The sequence below is a fragment of the Gambusia affinis genome, linkage group LG11, assembly GCF_019740435.1.
Source record: "Gambusia affinis linkage group LG11, SWU_Gaff_1.0, whole genome shotgun sequence".
In the NCBI taxonomy this organism is placed as follows: Eukaryota; Metazoa; Chordata; class Actinopteri; order Cyprinodontiformes; family Poeciliidae; genus Gambusia; species Gambusia affinis.
This window is the reverse complement of record NC_057878.1, coordinates 4,363,456-4,387,850: the sequence shown is the minus strand read 5'-3', so window position 1 is coordinate 4,387,850 and position 24,395 is coordinate 4,363,456. Positions and strand designations below refer to the sequence as shown.

At 39.4% G+C, this 24,395-nt stretch overlaps 2 protein-coding genes across 3 annotated transcripts in view; both read left to right on the top strand.

Annotated features, from left to right (window-relative positions):
• The window catches only part of LOC122839814 (interferon-induced protein 44-like), an 89,233-nt gene extending 79,908 nt beyond the window's left edge, over positions 1–9,325 (top strand). The window contains exons 1-10 of one of the 2 annotated variants that reach the window (XM_044131790.1): positions 5,917–6,027; positions 6,159–6,202; positions 6,500–6,511; positions 6,709–6,726; positions 6,918–6,951; positions 7,174–7,372; positions 7,671–7,817; positions 7,910–8,078; positions 8,261–8,361; positions 8,455–9,325. In XM_044131790.1, coding sequence (XP_043987725.1) covers positions 6,178–6,202; positions 6,500–6,511; positions 6,709–6,726; positions 6,918–6,951; positions 7,174–7,372; positions 7,671–7,817; positions 7,910–8,078; positions 8,261–8,361; positions 8,455–8,616 — 867 coding nt within the window. In that variant the 5' untranslated portion in view covers positions 5,917–6,027; positions 6,159–6,177 and the 3' untranslated portion in view covers positions 8,617–9,325. Of the gene's footprint in view, positions 1–5,916; positions 6,028–6,158; positions 6,203–6,499; positions 6,512–6,708; positions 6,727–6,917; positions 6,952–7,173; positions 7,373–7,670; positions 7,818–7,909; positions 8,079–8,260; positions 8,362–8,454 lie in introns of those variants that run through there. The other variant, XM_044131789.1, reaches the window with a different exon arrangement.
• Positions 9,326–13,780: 4,455 nt separating this feature from the next.
• Positions 13,781–21,329, top strand: LOC122839817 (interferon-induced protein 44-like). The gene is made up of 10 exons (XM_044131794.1): positions 13,781–13,802; positions 13,937–13,971; positions 14,474–14,491; positions 14,760–14,777; positions 14,966–14,999; positions 19,592–19,790; positions 20,092–20,244; positions 20,352–20,520; positions 20,688–20,788; positions 20,882–21,329. The coding sequence occupies exons 2-10, from the start codon at positions 13,956–13,958 to the stop codon at positions 21,041–21,043; spliced, it is 870 nt and encodes a 289-aa protein (XP_043987729.1). The 5' UTR covers positions 13,781–13,802; positions 13,937–13,955; the 3' UTR covers positions 21,044–21,329.
• The last annotated feature ends 3,066 nt before the right edge of the window (positions 21,330–24,395 follow it).

Genomic DNA, 24,395 nt, shown 5'->3' with positions numbered 1-24,395 from the left:
TTAAAACTTATGCGGCTCAGTCGAGTTCATAAAGATCAAGGTGATTCCCAAAATTATTTCATGAAGCATTTTTTTTTTGTGATTTTTTTTATTTACCTTTCAGGCTCTTGTCAGCTGATTTCTATAAACTCAACTTAAAAAAAAAAAAGAAAAAATAGAATAAGGTCTACAGTATATAAATGTTTCATTTTATTTTGTACTCCACAATCACAAAAAATAACTAATCTACAGTCCATTCTTACATTCAAATTGATTAATGCACATTACTGAATAATAAGACACATTGTGTGTTTCTTCATCTGTTTGTTGATCGAAGCTTTAGCTCAGTGAAAACCACAAAATGATCACAAACACAACTATCACCAATAACACAACAAGCATCCAGTTATTTTCTTCTGGTGGTTCCAGGTATTTTTGCATCCTGTAAATGGCCTCTGTGTTCTTCGAAGAGGTGAGCAACCCCGGGACGCTTTCATGGAAGAGAACATGAACTTCCAGGTCGATGTTGGGAAATCGTTCCGACCACAAAGTCCCAGCCGTCGAGTAGTCGGGGTCTCTGGTGTGATGCATCAAAACTAAGACGATCTTTTTATGGACTGCAGAAAAAAATAAAAGAACAGATTTAATCGGCCAAAAATCTTTTTACTGTAAGAATCCTTATTAGACTGTGTAAAAGCTTTAGGCCAAACTTAATTGAAGATGTGTGTAATTTCTAATAAAGTATTTCCATTCATGTTTCCCAGCAGGGGGAGTGTTACAGCGCCATCGATTGCCCTGGCATAAGTACTGCAGCAGACGCAGACGTACTGCTTTTTTCTTACTCGTTTACATATTTAATATTTCTCTCCCTGCAGACGAAGCTTCGGTTCTGTAACTAAACTGTGATTGAGCTCAAGTCTATGAATTACTGCCCGGACATTTTACTTGGAGATTTTCTCTCTCTAGTAAAACTTGCAGTTCTTTAGATGTTGCTCTGACTGCTACTAAGTGTCAGATTAACAAAATCAAGATTTCAGTCATTAAATAAATTCCATCATCATGTGATAGCATGTTACCTGCTGCCACTTAATAATTGTGTTTTTTTATTTACAATGTTTTTCCTCATGGATTCAGATTAGTTTGACTTTTTTTTCCACTTAAACAACTACAGTCATCATTTGAATGTTGCATTTACTCAGACTGATACTATGTGTGATTAATTTTTTTTTTCAGCAACCCATAGTGAAATTACCAAGAAAATGTTGCCTGATTGCTTACATGGTATGTTTTGCATGGCGGCCTCCACATCTGAACCAACACGGGAGGTGATGGGACAGAAAACGATGATGCACTTTCCATCCCAGTTGGTTCCCTCCAACTTCACCTTCCGTTTCACTTGGTTCATCAGAGCTACATCGGCGCCATAGGTTATCCCCGTGGTAACCGTCTGAACTTTCACAGGTGCTGATGAACAAAATGCAAAGCAAAAAAAATATGAACAGAGGAAAAACAAACCAGAGAAAAATCCTTATTTAGCCGAGGTGATCACTCACTTGAAAGACAGGGCATCTTGTGGTTTCCTTCAAAAAGAGACACAAAGACCAACATGAACAGATCCATCCATCATGGATGTAAGGCCTTTTAAATGTACCGTCCAACAGTGTGCATGTCCTACTTGTAATTTGCCTCTTGGTGAAGAGAAATCGAGTTTAAAAACCAAAAGTCTTCACACAGTCTAAAGAGTTGAATGTTTTTGAGATTGTTTTATCACAATAAACACTTTTGCTTTCAATCATCTGAGTTGCAACAATTTTCTTGATGGTTTACAGGTGCACACTATGCACGAGGTCATGAATATCAAGTGAACTATTTGGATGACTATGGCTTACAGATATTGAAATTCCGACTCCTTCAGACTAGCCAGCAGCAATTAGCAAACACCTGGTGGAATCAATCATCAGCTAAGCTCATTATAGGAGCTACTTCTCAGTGAATAGCTGGTAAAAATGTTGTTAAAGAGTTTATAGAGGAGCCATGTTGTGATGACTTCCTGAAGGCGGAGTTTCAGAAAGAGCAGGAATCTCTTAAAGTGACCAATGCCCAATTTCAAAGCCTACAATTACAAAGTAAAAATTCTTTGAAGTCATTTTTGATCCATGCAGCATATTTTGAACACCTGAAGTAAACATATCTACCTGACTGTGCTATAAAATACCACTATTTAGAAAACATGTTACAGACCCTTTAAGCAAGATGGAAGGATCCTCCCACGGTTGAGGCTGCACCTTATTTAAAAAACCTTTTTGTTCTTTTAAACCTTCCACTCAAAATGTCATTAATAGACTTTGATGCAACATTCTCTAAACAACCAGATTATTTAACAATAACCTTTCCTGAGAGAGTCACTTTGTTCTGAATAATTCAGTAACAACAATAAAATAGTTAAAAAGTTCAATTGTTACCTTTTCTGTGCTGCTGCTGCTGCTGCTGCTGAGGGTGACACAGTGAGAGAAGCTGCTGGATGAACGAGTTACCAGCAGAAAACATTTTCACTTTCACTTGTGCTTGATAATGAGCCCAATATCTTTTCTCAGGGTGTTTCCTGAACAGGAAAGTCTTTCAAACAACAGACTCCGGGGTTCTGCTGGGAGGAATACAGAAGGAGCAATAACAACGTCAAAGTATTTATCAAGAAAAATGAATTGTTGCTATTAAGTGGATTGTCTCAAAGCATTGGCCGTGCTCTCTGAGGAGAAGAATCTTATCAACATCCTCCCTGACTTCAACAACAGTCAGTGAGACATTTTTGTGCAAAATGCAGGACACTACATGACATCATGATGTTGCTTTTGTTATTTTCAAATCATGTAAATACACTTGCTGCGAAATCTTAGCTTGTTTTGATAGATGTCTGTTTTGGAGTTTTTAGTGCCGCCTGGAGAACGCTCCACTGATTCCTACCTCCACACAGAAAACAGGGAAAAGGAAATAGGTTTGAACAATCCAGACTTCTTATAAAACACGTGGGTGAAAGAAAAGTGGAAAACACTGAAAAGAAAGACATTTGAAGGAGTTGGTTCTGTCGTTTAGAGGTTCTGGCCAGCAGATTTTATGACAGAAGGTTGTCACTGTTTGTGTTTGTTTCCTAACAAAGACAAAAGAGACTTGACTGAGCTGCAGCTGTAAACATTTGGAGTGTTATGTACAGAGGATTCTGTGGAGCTCAGCACAAATGACCTTGCCATTTGACCATTTTAAAAAAAAAAAAAAAAAAAAAAAAACGGCTTTGATCCTGATAAGGAAAGTAAAACTGAGATAGTAACAACGACCTCTTCCCTGCTGTTTTATGACACTCTAGAGTGTCTCATGTGGTGAGCTGCATTGCACCATTTGTATAAGACTATGTACTGTAAAGGAAAAAAGGGGTGTGGTGCACGTTATAAAATTTTCCATTACAACACACACACACACACACACACACACACGCAGAGACAAACAGAGCAAAAGAAAACCTCTTCTGAGGCTTTCTCAAAGCAAAAGAGATGCTTTGAATTTTTTAAAAAATTTTAAATTTAAAAATAAAAATAAAATATATATATATATATATATATATATATATATATATATATATATATATATATATATATATATATATGTATATATATATATATATATATATATATATATGTAAAAATACATTAAAAAAAATTTTACATATTAAAAAATATTTTAAATAATTTTTAAATATTTCAAAATATTGTTCCACATACATCCTTTTTTTCTCAGTTTAATCCTCCATCTCTTCCCTTTCTGATGGTGATCCTGGCTACATCTCTTCCCCGTCCACCAGTGACAGAGTTCATGTTCTGGTCTGCAGATGTATCAGAAATGAGGAGGTCTAATGTACAAAAAATGAGGAAAGTCAGAGAAGCGGTCAGTGATCTGGGTCCAGCTTCATCAACTCCGTTAACAACGTCCTGCAAGGGAGAATGACCAGTGAGGCTCTGGCCAGCTCCACAACTTCTGATTAAAGTTTCACCAGGAAGGTGAAAATCATTTCTTGTTTGTGTTCAAAGGCTTACATTGAGGGTCAGAATTTGAATTAATGTTTGGCTTATGAAATTATCATTAATTATGTATCGTTAATAAAATAAGAAAATGCTTTAATTCAATTTAAGAGACTAAAGTCAAGTCTAGTCTCCCGTGAAGGAATGAATTTAGGCCAGAGGCAAACGAAACTCTTCAAGCAACCAGGAATGACAGAATTATTTCTAATCAAATATGAGAATTTTATCAAAAAAAATTGTTAAAATTTACAGAGTCACACATAACCTCTGCCTTTAACTCCTGGCATGAAATCTAGCTACTGATGAAAAGACAAAAGACCCAGTATGTTGGCTGCTGGAATCAAATCAGATTAATGAAGGAACGATGACAAAGATGTGCAAAGGTCCTGGTGGGAGACTTATCGACACCTTAGAGATGAAACTCCTCTACAAAGCTGCAGTTTTCAAGCTTCTGAGCTCACAGAGAAGCCCTGCCCTGCGACTCCCCCGCTTCGCTCCTTCAGACTAGCCTGCAGCAATTAGCAAACACCTGATGGAACTGAGCATCTGCTGAGCTCGTTGTGCGAGCCACTTGTCAGTGTAACGCCAGTGAAAAAGCCGTTAAAGGGTTAATAGAGGGATGTCGATGTGACAACAGGTGGAGTGTTGGAAAGAGACAGAGGTATTAAATTAACAAGTCAGATTTTTTTTAAATAATGTTTGATATATAGCATTTTCTTAACAACTTAAGTCAACCTATTTACTTGACTGTATATTTTTAGCAACTATATGCCTGTTGTTCACATAAAAACATTTTTATTTTGCTGTTTTAAAATCTTTTCTTTCAGTATCGAACCCATAAAATCAAGAAACGCAGAGGGAACTTTTATCCCTTTGTGTTCAACGACATCATGGGTCTGGAAGACAGAGAGGGAAGAGGAGTCACAACAGAAGACATCAAACTGGCCTTGAAGGGTCACGTGAAGGACATGTACACTTTTCTGCTTTTAAAAATTTCCTCTCCTAAAATCTTAATAATTAGCTTATTACAGTTGTATTGAATAGATAATCTTTTTTCCTCAGTTTAATCCCTCAGCTTCACTTCCTGAGGGTGATCCTGGCTACAACTTTTCCTGTCCGTCAGAGACAGAGTTCATGTTCTGGTAGGGTGACCATATTTTCATTTGGGAAAACCAGGACACCTTGGAGGGGGGAGATCCTTGCAGCAGGCCTACGAAATCCTACAATAACGTGATATTGTAGGATTTTGCAAATCAGTTTTTGCATATCGCTTTGGCATGTTGTGCTGACAGCCACACTATCTATCTTCTGATTAAGAACAGGGCTGCCCGGCACTGACGTAGCTCAGGGATTACGTCACACGCAGCGCCATGCGCAGTGCCCTAGTGCCCGTAAATTTCCTCACTTTCTTAAAAAAAACCCCGGGACGCCCGGGACAGGACGTGAAATACGGACGTTTGGTCATCCTATGTTCTGGTCTGCCTTTATTCTGCTGAGAAATAATGAAGCCTTCTGTTTTACAGAAAATGAGGGAAATCAGAGAAACAGCCAGTGAGATGGGTAAAAAACATTACATTTTGGTTCAGAAATAAATTATAAATTATATTTATTGAGAAACTCTAAAGTTTTCTAAAATTTAACTCTCTTTTTTGCATGACTTTAATTTTAACTGGTATTGAGACCATTATGTTTCTATTTCTAAAACATATCAGACATAATATTCCATTTGTGCATTTAACTCATTATGCAAATACTTGTAGGATTAGTTGCTCAGCCAAAATCCTCCAGTTGTTGACAAGCTCAGATTTTCTGTTGTGTCCATGAAACTGAAACATTTTTTCACAAAACGAGTGCTCTTCTTGTAAATCACGTGGTCAATGAAAGTGAAAGTGAAACAGTGAAAACACCGTAAAAGAGCCATAAGCTTTTACTTTCATCAACACTACAACAGATCTCTCTGCTGCAGCACTTCTCCTCTGAGGTAGGAATTATTTTCCTTATTTTTTCTCAGTAACACAGCAGCTGCTGTAAACGACTGAAAAACTAATGCACCGATTTATAAGCTCTGACAAACGATTGTAGAGTCTTTTTCTCTTCCTCTGTATTTTGCAGAGTATTTCCTGTCTCTGTCATGGGTAATAGCTCTTCTACACCATGTAAGTTACATTCCTGTTTGTCTTGGTTGTGATACATGCATTGATTATTTCACTGATTCATTTCAGTTTGTTCATATGTTGCATATTTTCAGTTAATTTTATTTTGCCCTTTAGATTAAATTTACCTTGAACATGTTTTTAAAGCAGAAAGTGAAATAAATTTACATGTTAACTATTGAAATAAACACTAGAACATGGTTGTTTGGAAATGTCTGAAAAGCTCAGCAATGAAAACTTTATTGAAATTCTGTTTATGCTAATTTTAACTCATAATATTTCCTGTGTTGTTTTGTTTAGCTCGTCCTCCAAGTAAGTACTATTTCTTCCATGTGTTTTTCATTTTAATGTTTTCCTTTATTCACTTTAGATTAAAAATGAATTTATTCTCTGCCTCAATGTGCTACAGATTTAAGAACACCAATTATGTTTATTTCTTTAATATAAACACTAATTATATTTCTAGTCATTTATTGATTTAACTCATGTGTCTCTTTGTCCATTTTCAGCTCCACCACCTTCTCCACGTGAGTACAAATTATTATTCATGCTGACACAGCAGAAAATGTTTTTCTGGCCTCAAAAAAGACCTGAATTATTTTATCTACTAATATCTTGACTCACGTTACTGATGTATTGAACATCATTTAGAAAAGTGAATTCTTCCATCTATTGTGACTCACTGTTCTGGTTTTAAGACTTCTTCTCTCCTTCACAGTTTTAAGAACACCATGGAGAGAAATAACTTGGGGGTGAGTCAATTTACCTTGTTAAGATCTATTTTAATAACAAAAGGTCCTTCAGTAAAGTGGGACGGTATGAAAACAATTTGTATAAGTTCACACATATTCTGAACATCAACATCAGCACCAGGAGGCTGGTGGAGTTCAGAGTCTCGCCTGTCTAGTCATCTCTGTTTATCATGGTTAAAACTATTTTCTGAAATTATGATTTCAAATTTTCCATTTTAACAGAGACAATAAAAATTCTCTTCAGTACTTGAAGAATTTTCAGCCTCAAAATGAGGAGGCAACAATCAGAGTCCTGCTCCATGGCCCAGTCGGTGCGGGGAAGTCCAGCTTCATCAACTCTGTCAACAACGTCCTGCAAGGCAAAATGACCAATGAAGCTCTGGCCAGTGCTACAACCTCAGATCAAAGTTTCACCAAGATTGTGAATATAATTTCTTGTTTAATTTTAAAGGCTTATTCACATTTTAGACTTATAAATATTCTCAGCAACATGGTAGAAAATACACAAGATTTTCTGACACTCAGTGGCTACAAACTTGTAACCACTGATTGTTGTACTTTTGTATCTTATTCAGAACTTTATTCAGAAACAATAAATTTAGGTTGATAATTAAACTAATAAAAAGTATTTTGAGGCAGGTTTGTAACTCTTCAATTTAAAATATATTTTAGCAGCTTTATACCTGTTGATTACATAAAACACTGTTTTTTTCTTTCAGTATCAAACCTATAAAATCAAGAAAGAAGGCAGGGGAAACTTTTACCCCTTTGTGTTCAATGACGTCATGGGTCTGGAGGAAAAAACTGGAGTCAGAGCAGACGACATCAAACTGGCCTTGAAGGGTCACATGAAGGATGGATATAAGGTATACATGTTTTTCTGTTTTTAAAAATTGCTTCTCTTAAAGGCATTTTATGTTACTTGCTTTATGTGGAATCTACATATTTTTTTCCACAGTTCAATCCTGTATCTTCCCTGTCTGATGGTGATTCTCACTACAACTCTTCCCCGTCCATCAGTGACAGAGTTCATGTTCTGGTCTGCATCCATGATGCTAATGCAGTACAAATTAAATCCTCAGTTTTAGAGAAAATGAGGGAAATCAGAGAAGCAGCCAGTGAGCTGGGTAAGAAACATTCAATATTTATTTAAAATATTATTCTGCAGTAAAGGACTTTTATTTTTATGTCGTCATAAATGTTTCATCACACTCCTGTGATGTATTTATTTAAATATATTGTTTAAATAATACATTTTGAGTTTCTTGAGAAACTGCATGTTCTAGAGTTTGTATCTCTGTTTCCTCAGGAATCCCTCAGCTGGCGATTCTCACCCACATTGACTCAGCCTGTGGGGAAACAGAGAAAACTCTGAGAAACGTCTACAAGAGCAAACATTTAAAGAAAAAGGTGAGTCATAGTAAGATTTATTCAAAAGAGGACAAAAAATCCTCCCTAAAAATATTATACAAAAAAATAAAACAATTATTGTGTTATATGTAGATGGGCGACTTCAGCTCCAGTCTGGGGATCCCAATGAACTGCATCTTCCCAGTGAAGAACTACAGTCATGAAATTCAGATTAATTCAGACGTCGACACTCTGATCCTGAATGCGTTGAGGCTGATGATCGACTTTGGAGACGACTACGCAGAGAAACTGTGAAGCAGCAGAACACTTTGTGGGAATATGCATGAAATCTCAGTAGTAATATTGTTTATATCATTATATATAGTTGTTGAGGAGAGCTTAGCGGTTGACCAGCAACCAAATATGAAGTATTCTGACCTTTGACCCAGATGTTTCCTGCTTGTCTCTCTCAGCACTTTTCTGATAAAATAAGCATTTCAATGAAATAAGGAATAATAAAAGGGACCATGTGCGTTTACAAACGTCGGGAATAGATTTGCTAAAAGATAAACATTTTTCTGAGTTGCACTCTTCAGCAATATTATGTTTTATCCATTTGTTTACTGGTCTTGTATATTGATAGAACAACACATTTACATCATGTTATTCATTTTGTTAAATGACAAACGTTTTGTTCCGTTATGTTCTTTTGTATCTTCTTTTTTTTTTTAAACATCCGTCCTCATGGGAAAACAAGTGCCTATAGTCGCTCATAACATTTTGTTTAGAACTATGAATTGTTTGGTTGATGTTGAATGCATTTCCGTTCTGTGTGTCTCTTTCCAGCTTGATAAAAGTCACCACCAAAGTATTCACAGTGGTTTTAGGTCAACGTTTCAACACGTTTTTGTTGTGGCTCGTTCGTCGTAGAACATTTGGAAAGCAACCTATTAATGTGTGTGATGTTCATAAGACAATGTTACAGTTTGAATCATGTTCAATAAAAATAAAATAATTAAAATCAGCTTCACTCACATTTTGTTTTAGTCAATAAAACTTTGGTTCGTTGGTTCTAATGATTCTTTGCAACATGTTTTCCCAACCAGTCGTTTAGCTGCTTGTGTTTGACGTAAGATGATGAAATCTGTTAACTGGGAGGTTTCTGAAGTAGAGCTGGTGCTCCATCATGAAGGATTCAGCCATGATGGAGACTTTCAGATCAGAAGGTCTCCGCATTGAAAAACATTTCAACATATAGTCGTGTTTCTACCAACCTTTTACTCTTTAAGTCACAGAAATCTGAAATGTTTTAGATTTTGAACTGAAACATGAGCTTACAGCAGTAAGTTGTGTAACTTATTTTGTGCTAACTTTGGCATATTTCCAATAATTTAGTAAACAGGTTTTATGTAAACTGTATTATATGTGCAAGAGTTTAGTTATGTTTCGCTTTGCACCAAATTCCCAATATTTTCAAAACAAAACTAGGTTTTAACTAGATAAGTAATAAAGTTTTGTCAGAATAACAGCTTCAACATTTTAATTTTATTTTGACATTCTTACATCTACAGCGGGTAGTTTCACAACATAGAAAACAAATATGAAAAAACAGAACAAAAATAAACATACAAAAGCTACATACTACAGCTTTAATTGAACAATTTGACATCAATAAAAAAAAACACACAAGTAAATACATTTAGCGGAGATCCACTAATTCAATAAAAAGAAATTTGCTCATGTTGCAGGATTTTCTGTTCCTTTCCGACTGAAGAAAAGTCGATTCTTCAAAACCAACTTGTTCAGCAAAAAGCCCAGATACAACCTATTGTTACTTTTTTATCCTGTTTGTTAAATATGATGCTTTTTTCCACAAACAAACAAATATGTACACATTCATCTATACTACAGCAAAAACAATCAAGAAAATAAGCGTTAAAAACACCATGCAGTTAAACCATAATATGCAGCAAATATTTTCATCCTATTCATTTTTATAGATGGCTGCTATTGTAGCAACATTTAGCATCAAGCTTTGCTTTAGTTTGATCATTTCACTTCTGCACCATTAGCAGTTCATTTCATGCACAACTTTAGGAAACAGTGTTGCTTACTGCTGTAGATTTGATACTGACAATCTGCTGATTCTCCTCTCCCTGGAAACTTTTCAATCTAACGTTGACAACCTGCAATTTAAAGTAGTTTTCTATATAAACCCATAAATCCCTTTCAGATCAAACGTTTCTACCGCTATTGACAAATGTTAATTAGGTCTCATGATCAACTCAACAGTTCTGATCCAGAGTCTTGACCTACTAATATTTACACCACTGATTTACAGATATAGTGTCGAACCCCTAACCACCACGAGGGAGAACAGGGTTAATATGAGCTTTAGTGAAACAAGTGTGATGTCGTGAAATGACACCAGGTGATCCTACACTGTCTAATTTGAGAAATATGGTCAACAGAAACTGACATATTGAGGATGAAGCATAACAATTTTGGTTTAGAGCAGTGAATGCTGTAGGTTTCAGGTCACACACAGCTTGTGATCTCAGTGAATTGACCTGTCTGACTTTACAAATTACATTGACAAGGGTCATTGTTGTCTGTAATGGCTGGTTTGTGCTGCACATTGTTACGGAAAATTATTATTTTTAGTGCTTAATACAGCTAATCTTACCCCAGGTGTAAAAGGTATATTGAACAGTCTGATTTTGAACAAATTTCTTAACAGTTAATTTTATGTCATGTGTAAAAGGTATCTTGAGCATTCTATGTTGTATAAATTTCTTAGTTTTAAACAGATATTCTGTGAAGAATTTACAGGAAATTATCCACCAGAGTAAATGTCAAAGGTCAGGAACTAGATGCAGATCAAAGGAGATCTTTTAGGATTGTTATCAGGGCTCAGGAAGCCACGAAATTAGCATCTATTGCAGGGCAGAAGCCTGTATGGTTCACAGAACATCAAAGGTTTTTTATAACCACATCTGGCAGGGTTTAAACTAAAATGCAACATAGAATGTTGAGATCACTAACAGTTTTCTAAGTATTAATAGCAAGTTTATAATTAAAGTGCATTATCTAAGTTTAGAAGGGTGAATGCTGAATGTATTTGAAAATTTTACTGTCTATGATAATATCTGAACCAAATGGAAATTGTTTCAATGAAAATGTGTTGTTTAGTATTAGAAAACTGTTCAGGATTTTATGTGATAAAGCAAGGACTTAAATCTTTGGAAAATGCTGAATGCAGTAGACCAGAATTAGGTTTGTGAAGATAATCTTTCCTTAAACTAAATTACTTGATTTGGCCGGGAGGCACTCCGAATTTCACAGGTATCTGTTAGAGCCAGAAGACTAGGATGCAGCTGCTTGCTCCATTGTTCTTCTAGAGACCAAATGGCCTTTGATCTCTGGCGTGAAATTAAGGGAAGGTCTAAGTTCCTCTGAGTGTCCAGGGGAGCTCCTGGTTGGTCGAACCAGGGGTACGCCTTAATGAATACATTAACAAGGAGAGAAACGCCTCCACTATAAAGAGATTGAACACGATAATAATAATTTAGATCGCTGTTATTTCCTGCCGTTTTGGCATTCAGCCTTCTCCAAAGACATGTCTTTGCTTTTTCTTTCTCTGTCTCTGTCTTTGTTTTTATTCTTTGTCTGTCTCAGGTAATGAGTCTGTATCTTGGCTGCTTTGCAGTTTGTGTTGTTACTTCATTGTGGTTTCTTATTGGATTAAACGCTGTAACTCTGTGACGTCATCACGCATGTTGCTCCTGATTGGCACACACTCCTCGCTGGAAGGACCCGGGAAAATAGGAAGAAAAGAGAGCCAAGCTTTTTCCAAATTAAGCTAACTTAGTAACTTTCTTCCTTTAACAACATCTAGGGTGTATGATCTATAATCTGCTGAAACAAAAAATGGTCAAACGACTCCAACAAATCAGATCTACCAGATGTTCACCCAGGCTTTTTTAATGACAAAGGTTAGAGGTCAGAATCTGCCATATTTTGTCATTAAATTGACCCAAATGGAACTCAGAATCAAAGTGAGCCCATGTAAAAAATAATTTTGTCTGGAGAGATTTACACAGAGAAGAAAATAGCAGTTAAAAAGATTTAATGGTACAATTCTTTGGCGCTCGGACCCGGCAGAAGACCACGAGCCGAGGATCGCCGTGAGCAGGCGGTCTGCTCGGTGAGCTCGGGATAGTCTTCCCCCCCGGGACCGAACCTGGTGGTGGTGCGGAGCCTGGAGATGGGAGAGCACGTAGGATTCTAGAGTATGTCCCTCATGGTGAAGGTGGAGATGGGGAGGAGGTGGGTCGAAGCACAGCTGACGAGCAGGAAGCCCCCAGGGTAGCTTGAACTCTTGAAGGTGTCCTTGGACGACGATTGGCTGGAGCGGCGTGGAGCTCCGTTCCGGATTGGCTGAGGCCAGGCGTGGTGATTAGATGATGTGGTGAAGCTGGTCGAGTCTCCCAGTTTGAATTTTCCTCTAAGCTCCATTACATGGTTTTCAGATAATATGCAATTTAATTAAACCAAACATGTAAGTCAGGGGTCTCAAACTCCAGTCCTCGAGGACCGCAGTCCTGCAGTTTTTAGATGTGCCACAGGTACAAAGCACTGGAACGATATGGCTTCTTCTTCTTCTTCTTCTTCTTCTTGTTTTATGGCAGTTGGTACATTACCGCCACCTTCCAGGTTGGAGTATGGATCACACGCTTATACCCTCCCCATAGTACCCGCTCTTCTTAGAAATCTAAAAATACTCTCAAATATTATATCTCCTGATGATTTCTGAAACATTTCTTCTAAATCTAATTTACAATTATTCATCTCATTAACCAACATCTCTCTCTCCCTTCCATATTTACTGCATTCTAAAAATACATGCTGTATTGTTTCCATCTCTCCACAATACTTGCAACAACCTGTACTGTGTTTATTAATTAACTTAAGAGTACTATTTAACCTTGTGTGCCCGAATCTAATTCTGGAAATAATATCTTCTTCCATTTTACTCCTATTACCTTTTCTATATCCCCCAACTCTTTTTTTGAATTTTATAGAAAAATCTCCCTTTTTCTCCTCTATCCTGCTGTTCCTGCCATTTTTCCTTCATGTATTCCTTAACAACACTCTTAACCTCATTCCTACTCATTTTAATGTTTAACTCAACAATTTCTTTATTAGAGGCTTTCTTATGCTCCATGTTTTAAGCATGTGGGTTGAAGTTGGTTTGCTCATGTACTTTATTCAACACTTAGGATTAAAGGAGGAAATTGCAATTGGGTGCAAATTGGTGCAGGGATGAACTGACTGAACCTGTCACATGGAAACCTTTTTTCACAAAATGAGTGCTCTTCTTGTAAATCACATGGTCAATGAAAGTGAAAGTGAAAATGAAAACAGTATAAAAGAGCCATAAGCTTTTACTCTCATCAGCACCACAACAGATCTCTCTGCTGCAGCATTTCTCCTCTGAGGTAGGATTCTTTTCCTTCTTTTGTCTCAATAACAAAGCAGCTGCTGTAAACGACTGAAAAACTAATGAGTGGCTTACAGAGCTCTGACAAACGATTGTAGAGTCATTTTCTCTTCCTCTCTCTGTATTTTGCAGAGTAATTCCTGTTTCTGTCATGGGGAATAAACCATGTAAGTTACATTCCTGTTTGTCTTGGTTGATACATGCATTGATTAATTCACTGATTCATTTCAGTTTGTTCATATGTTGCATATTTTCAGTTAATTTTATTTTGCCCTTTAGATTAAATTGACCTTGAACATGTTTTTAAAGCAGAAAGTGAAATAAAGTTACATGTTAACTATTGAAATAAACACTAGAACATGGTTGTTTGGAAATGTCTGAAAAGCTCAGCAATGAAAACTTTATTGAAATTCTGTTTATGCTAATTTTAACTCATAAAATCTCCTGTGTTGTTTTGTTTAGCTCCTCCCCCAAATAAGTACTATTTCTTCCATGTGTTTTTCATTTTAATGTTTTCCTTTATTCAATTTAGATTAAAAATGAATCTATTCTCTGCCTCAATGTATTACAGATTTAAGAACACCAATTATATTTATTACTTTAATATAAAAATTAATTATATTTCTAGTCATTTATTGATTTAACTCGTGTCTCTTTGTCCGTGTTCAGCTCCACCACCTTCTCCACGTGAGTAAAACTTATTATTCATGCTGACACAGCAGAAAATGTTTTTCTGGCCTCAATAAAAAACTAAATTGTTTTATCTACTAATATCTTGACTCGCGTTACTGATGTATTGAACATCATTTAGAAAAGTTAATACTTCCATCTGTTCTGGTTTTAATATATTTAAGTACAGCCATTATATTTATTATCTCCTAACTTTAATATAAACACTAATTATATTTCTAGTCATTTATTGATTTAACTCATGTGTCTCTTTGTCCGTGTTCAGCTCCACCACCTTCTCCACGTGAGTACAACTTATTATTCCTGCTGACGCAGCAGAAAATGTTTTTCTGGCCTCAAAGAATTGAATTATTTTATTTACTAATCTCTTGACTCATATTACTAATGCATTTAACATAATTTAGAAAAGTGAAGTCTTCTATCTATTGTGACTCACTGTTCTGGTTTTAAGAAGTCTTCTCTCCTTCACAGTTTTAGGAACTCCATGGAGAGACATAAGTTGGGGGTGAGTAAATGTACCATGTTAAGATTTATATGTTGAAGGTGACGTTTTATTTTTTTGGTTCAGCAGAATCAGTCATCAAAACGGTTTCCTGAATTATTAGTGTCACTTGAATCAGGTTATTGGTTAAATGACATAACTGTCATCTTGTGATTTTTTTTTTTCCATCCATCCATCCATCCATCCATCTTCTTCCTCTTATCCGGGGTCGGGTCACGGGGGTAGCAGTTTCAGAAGGGAGGCCCAGACTTCTCTCTCCCCAGCCACTTCCACCAGCTCCTCCGGAGGAATCCCAAGGCGTTCCCAGGTCAGCCGAGAGACATAGTCCCTCCATCGTGTCCTGGGTCTTCCCCGGGGTCTCCTCCCGGTGGGACGTGCCCGGAACACCTCACCAGGGAGGCGTCCAGGAGGCATCCTGACCAGATGCCCGAGCCACCTCAACTGGCCCCTCTTGACGTGAAGGAGCAGCGGCTCTACTCTGAGTCCCTCCCAGATGACTGAGCTTCTCACCCTATCTCTAAGGGAGAGCCCAGCCACCCTACGGAAAAAACCCATTTCGGCTGCTTGTATCCGTGATCTCGTTCTTTCGGTCATGACCCAAAGCTCATGACCATAGATGAGGGTGGGAACGTAGATCGACCGGTAAATCGAGAGCTTCGCCTTTTGGCTCAGCTCTCTCTTCACCACGACGGACTGGTACAGCGCCCGCTTGCTGGCAGACGCTGCGCCAATCCGCCTGTCGATCTCCCGCTCCCTTCTTCCCCCATTCGTGAACAAGATCCCGAGATACTTGAACTCCTCCACTTGGGGCAGGACACCCCCCCTGACCCGGAGAAGGCACTCTACCCTTTTCTGGTTCAAGACCATGGCCTCGGATTTGGAGGTACTGATCGCCATCCCAGCCGCTTCACACTCGGCTGCGAACCGCTCCAGCGAGAGCCGCAGATCACGTCTCGATGAAGCCAAAAGGACAACATCATCCACAAAAAGCAGAGATGCAATCCTAAGGCCACCAAAACGGATCCCCTCAACACCCTGGCTGCGCCTAGAAATTCTGTCCATAAAAGTAATAAACAGAATCGGTGACGAAGGGCAGCCCTGGCGGAGTCCAACTCTCACCGGAAACAAGCCCGACTTACTGCCGGAAATGCGGACCAGACTCTGACACCGGTCATACAGGGACCTGACAGCCCGTATCAAGGAGCCCGGTATCCCATACTCCTGGAGAACCCCCCACAGGGCTCCCCAAGGGACACGGTCAAACGCCTTTTCCAAGTCCACAAAACACATGTAGACTGGTTGGGCGAACTCCCATGAACCCTCCAGGACCCTGCTGAGGGTGTAGAGCCGGTCCAGTGTTCCACGACCAGGACGAAAACCACACTGCTCTTCCTGAATCCAAGGTTCGACAATCCGACGGACCCTCCTCTCCAGAACCACCAAATAGACCTTGCCAGGGAGGCTTAAGAGTGTGACCCCCGTATAATTGGAGCACACCCTCCGGTCCCCCTTTTTGAACAGGGGGACCACTGCCCTGGTCTGCCAATCCAGGGGAACTGCCCCCGATGTTCATGCAATATCGAGAGTCGCGTTAGCCAACACAACCCTACAACATCCAGAGCCTTGAGAAACTCCGGGCGGATCTCATCCACCCCCGGGGCCCTGCCACCGAGGAGCTTTTTGACCACCTCGACGACTTCGACCCCAGAGATTGGAGAGCCCAACCCAGAGTCCCCAGGCTCAGCTTCCAAAATAAAAGGTATGTCGGTGGGATTGAGGAGGTCTTCGAAGTATTCTGCCCACCGGCCCACAAAATCCCGAGTTGAGGTCAGCAGCACACCATCCCCACTGTATACAGTGTTGGTGCTGCACTGCTTCCCCCTCCTGAGACACCGGATGGTGGACCAGAATCGCCTCGAAGCCATACGGAAGTCGTTCTCCATGGCCTCTCCACACTCCTCCCACACCCGAGTTTTTGCCTCAGCGACCACCCGAGCCGCATGCCGCTTCGCCCGCCGGTACCCATCAGCTGCTTCCGGAGTCCCACAGGCCAAAAAGGCCCGATAGGACTCCTTCTTCAGCCTGACGGCTTCCCTCACCGAAGGTGTCCACTAACGGGTTCAAGGGTTGCCGCCACAACAGGCACCGACAACCTTGCGGCCACAGCTCAGATAAGCCGCCTCGACAATGGAGGCACGGAACACAGTGCACTCAGACTCCATGTCCCCCACGTCCCCCGGGACGTGTTCGAAGTTCTGCTGGAGGTGGGAGTTAAAGCTCCGTCTCACAGGGGATTCCGCCAGATGTTCCCAGCAGATCCTCACAACACATTTGGGCCTGCCAGGTCTGACCGGCATCCTCCCCCACCAGCGGAGCCAACTCACCACCAGGTAGTGGTCAGTGGACAGCTCCGCACCTCTCTTCACCCGAGTGTCCAAGACATACAGCCGCAGATCCTATGAAACGATGACAAAGTCGATCATCGAACTGCGGCCTAGGGTGTCCTGGTGCCAAGTGCACATATGGACACCCTTATGTTTGAACATGGTGTTCGTTATGGACAATCCATGACGAGCACAGAAGTCCAACAACAGAACACCAATCGAGTTCAGATCGGGGGGGTCGTTCCTCCCAACCACGCCCCTCCAGGCCTCACTGTCATTGCCCACGTGAGCGTTGAAGTCCCCCAGCAGAACAAGGGAGTCCCCAGGTGGAGCACTCTCCAGTACCCCCTCTAGGGACTCCAAAAAGGGTGGGTAATCTGAACTGTCGTTCGGCCCGTAAGCACAAACGACAGTCAAGACCTGTCCCCCCACCCGTAGGTGGAGGGAGGCTACCCTCTCGTTCACCGGGGTAAACCCCAATACAGGCGCCGAGATGGGGAGCAACAAGTATGCCCACACCTTGTGGGCAAGTATGTCCACAAGGTGAGTTGCCTCTCACTTTGGGCAACTCCAGAGTGGAAGTGTGTCCAGCCCCTCTCAAGGAGACTGGTTCCAGAACCAGAGCCATGCGTCGAGGCGAGACCGACCATTTCTAGCCGGAACCGCTCAGCCTCACACATTAGCTCCGGCTCCTTCCCCACCAGAGAGGTGACATTCCACGTCCCAAGAGCTAGCTTCCGCAACCGAGGATCAGACCGCCAGGGTCCCCTCCTTCGGCCGCCACCCAGCACACATTGCACCCAACCCCGTTGGCCCCTCACAGTTGGTGGGCCCATGGGAGGTGGACCCATGTTTCCTCTTCGGGCTGTGCCCGGCCGGGCTCCATGGGTAAAAGCCCGGCCACCAGATGCTCGCCGTCGTGCCCCCCCTCCAGGCCTGGCTCCAGAGTGGGGCCCCGGTGACCCGCGTCCGGGCGAGGGAACACGTAGTCCAAAGTTAGTATCCATCATCGGGGTCTTCGGGCTGCATTTTGTCTGACCCTTCACCTTGGACCTGTCTGCCTTGGGTGACCCTACCAGGGGCATGAAGCCCCGGACAGCAGAGCTCCCAGGATCATTGGAGCACTAAAACCCCTTCACCACAACAAGGTGGTAGCCCAAGGAGAGGTGTTTTTATTTTATTTTATTTATTTATTTTGCCCCAAAAATCAGAAAATGACACGTCAGGGTGTAGACGAGTCCAGATTGGCTAATCAGGAAGACCGGGTCAACTCCCAGTGAGCCTGTTTAAAGTTGGGGAAGCAAGTCCTAGTTTTCTCTCTCTATGTACTTATTTGTCAGGCCAGTGTGCCACTGCGGTCACTAAATCACGTGTTTCAGGCCACTTTAACAAAGTCTGTTCATCAGATTGTCTGTCATTATCTTCCATCCATCCATTTTCTTACCCCCTTATCTCACTGGGGTCAGGAGGGTTGCTGCTGCCTATCTCCAGAGGTCAACGGGTGAGTTGACCACTGGAGGTTGCCAGTCCTTCACATAATTCATAATTATGTTTCAGATACTTAATAACTTTTGACTAGTCAGCTACATTTTGACAGTCCTGAAATATAATTTAAGATGAAACAAAACAATTTTAAAGAGATAGTTGCCTTCTGTGGCGACATCCTCAAAGATAGTTATTGTTTTCCTTTGTTTTGTTTTTGGAGATGCAACTTGACGTTGCTCCTCAGTGCACTTGATGGAAAGTAGAAAGAGAGGCGGGTTGAAGGCTGGAGTTGAAAAGAAGAAGCTCTGGAGACCAGTGCTGCTAAATGTGTTTGTTAACGGTTTCACAAAAATGAGCTTGCAGTGAATTACATCAAATGTGAACGATGAAACGGGTCCAGCTGTCCACTGTTCAGTCAGTCAATGAATCGTGTGGCGCTGCACTGTACAATGTAATGTTGCATAACAAGCCCCATAACTTAAAAATGTTGTCTTAAATGTTCACTTAACATGTAATATTCTAGTTACATGATTTTAATAACAAAAGGTCATTCAGTAAAGTGGGACGGTATGAAAACAACTTTTATAAGTTCACACATATTCTGAACATCAACATCAGCACCAGGAGGCTGGTTGGGGTTCAGAGTCTAGCCTGTCTAGTCATCTCTGTTTATCATGGTTAAAACTATTTTCTGAAATTATGATTTCAAATTTTCCATTTTAACAGAAACAATAGAGATTCTCTTCAGTACTTGAAGAATTTTCAGCCTCAAAATGAGGAGGCAACAATCAGAGTCCTGCTCCACGGCCCAGTTGGTGCGGGGAAGTCCAGCTTCATCAACTCTGTCAACAACGTCCTGCAGGGCAGAATGACCACTGAAGCTCTGGCCAGTGCGACAACCTCTGATCAAAGTTTCACCTTGAAGGTGAATATAATTTCTTGTTTAATTTTAAAGGCTTATTCACATTTTAGACTTATAAATATTTCCAGCAACATGGTAGAAAATACACAACATTTTCTGACACTCAGTGGCTACAAACTTGTAACCACTGATTGTTGTACTTTTGGATCTTATTCAGAATTTTATTCAGCAAAAATGAATTTAGATTGATAATTAAACTTATAAAAAGTATTTTGAGGCAGGTTTGTAACTCTTCAATTTAAAATATATTTTAGCAGCTTTATACCTGTTGATTACATAAAACATTGTTTTTTTTTTCTTTCAGTATCAAACCCATAAAATCAAGAAAGAAGTCAGGGGAAACTTTTATCCCTTTGTGTTCAATGACATCATGGGTCTGGAGGGCGGAAATGGAAGAGGAGTCAGAACAGAAGACATCATTCTGGCCTTGAAGGGTCACGTGAAGGATGGATATAAGGTTTACATAGTTTTCTGCTTCTAAAATTGCTTCTCTTAAAGGCATTTTATGTTACTTGCTTTATGTGGAATGTACATTGTTTTTTTCTTTTTTTTTTTGTTCCACAGTTCAATCCTGTATCTTCCCTGTCTGATGATGATTATCACTACAACTCTTCCCCGTCCATCAGTGACAGAGTTCATGTTCTGGTCTGCATCTATGATGCTAATGCACCACAAATGAATTCCTCAGTTTTAGAGAAAATGAGGGAAATCAGAGAAGCAGCCAGTGAGCTGGGTAAGAAACATTCAATATGCATTTAGAATATTATTCTGCAGTGAAGGACTTTTTTTATGTTTCATCACACTCCTGTGATGTATTTATTTAAATATATTGTTTAAATAATACATTTAGAGTTTCTTGAGAAACTGCATGTTCTAGAGTTTGTATCTCTGTATCCTCAGGAATCCCTCAGCTGGCAATTCTCACCCACATTGACTCAGCCTGTGGGGAAACAGAGAAAACTCTGAGAAACGTCTACAAGAGCAAACATTTAAAGAAAAAGGTGAGTCATCGTAAGATTTATTCAAAAGAGGACAAAAAATCCTCCCTAAAAATATTATACAAAAAAATAAAACAGTTATTGTGTTATATGTAGATGGGCGACTTCAGCTCCAGTCTGGGGATCCCAATGAACTGCATCTTCCCAGTGAAGAACTACAGTGATGAAACTCAGATTAATTCAGACGTCGACACTCTGATCCTGAGTGCATTGAGGCTGATGATCGACTTTGGAGACGACTACACAGAGAAACTGTGAATCCACAGAATGGTTTGTGGGGATATGCATGAAAATCTCAGCAGTAATATTGTTTATATCATCATATATAGTTGTTGAGGAGAGCTTAGCGGTTGACCAGCAACCAAATATGAAGTTTTCTGACCTTTGACCCAGATGTTTCCTGCTTGTCTCTCTCAGCACTTTTCTGATAAAATAAACCTTTCAATGAAATAAGGAATACCCGTAATTTCCGGACTATAAGCCGCGACTTTTGTCTCACGCTTTCGACCCTGCGGCTTATACAACGATGCGGCTTATTTATGAATTTTTTCTAACGGCCAGTAGGGGCGCTGGAGCAGAAAAGGTAAGCGTGAGACAGCTGGAATATATCTGTAGAGGAAGACTAATGTAACATCGTGCTTTGTGCATGAATAAAAATAGCTTGAACAGACCCTCATCATGGAGAATGCAAGAAAAAATGCATATGATGCAGCTTTCAAGTTAAAAGCAATGGAGCTGGCTGATAAAGAATATCTGACGCTATTTCAATCCGACACTGAGGAAGAAGACTTCCATGGTTTCAGTGCACAGGAGGAAGAGGATGACGGCTCTCCGTGACTTTTAACCGTATGTTATTTAAACCAGCCCTGTTAGTGTTGTTTTGCTATATTGCTGCTGTTCAGAAAGAAAAGCTACGGCATATTATTAAAACTTTAAAAACACTTTCTGTGTACCGTCTTTCTTTGTAAATATCTCATGTTTCAATGTAGGCACATGCGGCTTATACACTGGTGCTGCTTATGTATGTACAAAATGTGTTTTCTTTAAAAATGTAGGGGGTGCGGCTTATAATCAGGTGCGCTCTCTAGGTAATTAAAGGGACCATGTGCGTTTACAACTGTAACGTCAGAAATAGATTTGCTAAAAGATAAACATTTTTCTGAGTTGCACTCTTCAGCAATATTATGTTTTATCCATATGTTTACTGGTCTTGTATATTGATAGAAAGAGCAACACATTTACATCATGTTATTCATTTTGTTAAACGTTTTGTTTCATTATGTTCTTTTGTATTTTCTTTTTTTTTTAAACATCCGTCCTCATGGGAAAACAAGTGCCTGTAGTCGCTCATAACATTTTGTTTAGAACTATGAATTGTTTGGTTGATGTTGAATGCATTTCCGTTCTGTGTGTCACTTTCCAGCTTGATAAAAGTCACCACCAAAGTATTCACAGTGGTTTTAGGTCAACGTTTCACACGTTTTTGTCGTTGGCTCGTTCATCGTAGAACATTTGGAAAGCAACCTATAAATGTGTGTGATGTTCATAAGACAATGTTACAGTTTGAATCATGTTCAATAAAAGTAAAATAATTAAAATCAGCTTCACTCACATTTTGTTTTAGTCAATAAAACTTTGGTTCGTTGGTTCTAATGATTCTTTGCAACACGTTTCCCAAACCAGTCGTTTAGCTGCTTGTGTTTGACGTAAGATGATGAAATCTGTTAACTGGGAGGTTTCTGAAGTAGAGCTGGTGCTCCATCATGAAGGATTCAGCCATGATGGAGACTTTCAGATCAGAAGGTCTCCGCATTGAAAAACATTTCAACATATAGTCGTGTTTCTACCAACCTTTTACTCTTTAGGTCACAGAAATCTGAAATGTTTTAGATTTTGAACTGAAACATGAGCTTACAGCAGTAAGTTGTGTAACTTATTTTGTGCTAACTTTGGCATATTTCCAATAATTTAGTAAACAGGTTTTACATAAACTGTATTATATGTGCAAGAGTTTAGTTATGTTTTGCTTTACACCAAATTCCCAATATTTTCAAAACAAAACTAGGTTTTAACTAGATAAGTAATAAAGTTTTGTCAGAATAACAGCTTCAACATTTTAATTTTATTTTGACATTCTTACATCTACAGCGGGTAGTTTCACAACATAGAAAACAAATATTAAAAAACAGAACAAAAATAAACATACAAAAGCTACATACTACAGCTTTAATTGAACAATTTGACATTTTTTGTCAATAAAAAAAAACACACAAGTAAATACATTTATCGGAGATCCACTAATTCAATAAAAAGAAATTTGCTCATGTTGCAGGATTTTCTGTTCCTTTCCGACTGAAGAAAAGTCGATTCTTCAAAACCAACTTGTTCAGCAAAAAGCCCAGATACAACCTATTGTTACTTTTTTATCCTGTTTGTTAAATATGATGCTTTTTTCCCCCAAACAAACAAATATGTACACATTCATCTATACTACAGCAAAAACAATCAAGAAAATAAGCGTTAAAAACACCATGCAGTTAAACCATAATATGCAGCAAATATTTTCATCCTATTCATTTTTATAGATGGCTGCTATTGTAGCAACATTTAGCATCAAGCTTTGCTTTAGTTTGATCATTTCACTTCTGCACCATTAGCAGTTTATTTCATGCACAACTTTAGGAAACAGTGTTGCTTACTGCTGTAGATTTGATGCTGACAATCTGCTGATTCTCCTCTCCCTGGAGACTTTTCAATCTAACGTTGACAATCTGCAATTTAAAGTAGTTTTCTATATAAACCCATAAATCCCTTTCAGATCAAACGTTTCTACCGCTATTGACAAATGTTAATTAGGTCTCATGATCAACTCAACAGTTCTGATCCAGAATCTTTACCTACTAATATTTACACCACTGATTTACAGATATAGTGTCGAACCCCTAACCACCACGAGGGAGAACAGGGTTAATATGAGCTTTAGTGAAACAAGTGTGATGTCGTGAAATGACACCAGGTGATCCTACACTGTCTAATTTGAGAAATATGGTCAACAGAAACTGACATATTGAGGATGAAGCATAACAATTTTGGTTTAGAGCAGTGAATGCTGTAAGTTTCAGGTCACACACAGCTTGTGATCTCTGTGAATTGACCTGTCTGACTACAAATTACATTGACAAGGGTCATTGTTGTCTGTAATGGCTGGTTTGTGCTGCACATCTAGGATGTATGATCTATAATCTGCTGAAACAAAAAATGGTCAAACGACTCCAACAAATCAGATCTACCAGATGTTCACCCAGGCTTTTTTAATGACAAGGGTTAGAGGTCAGAATCTGCCATATTTTGTCATTAAATTGACCCAAATGGAACTCAGAACCAAAGTGAGTCCATGTAAAAAATAATACATGATTTTCAGATAATATGTATTTGAATCAAACCAAACATGTAAGTGATTTTTACGAAAATGAACCCCATGAAAAACGGCTAACTACAACAAAAACTAAACTGATGCCCCATGTTTTAAGCATGTGGGTTGAAGTTGGTTTGCTCATGTACTTTATTCAACACTTAGGATTAAAGGAGGAAATTGCAATAGGGGTACAAA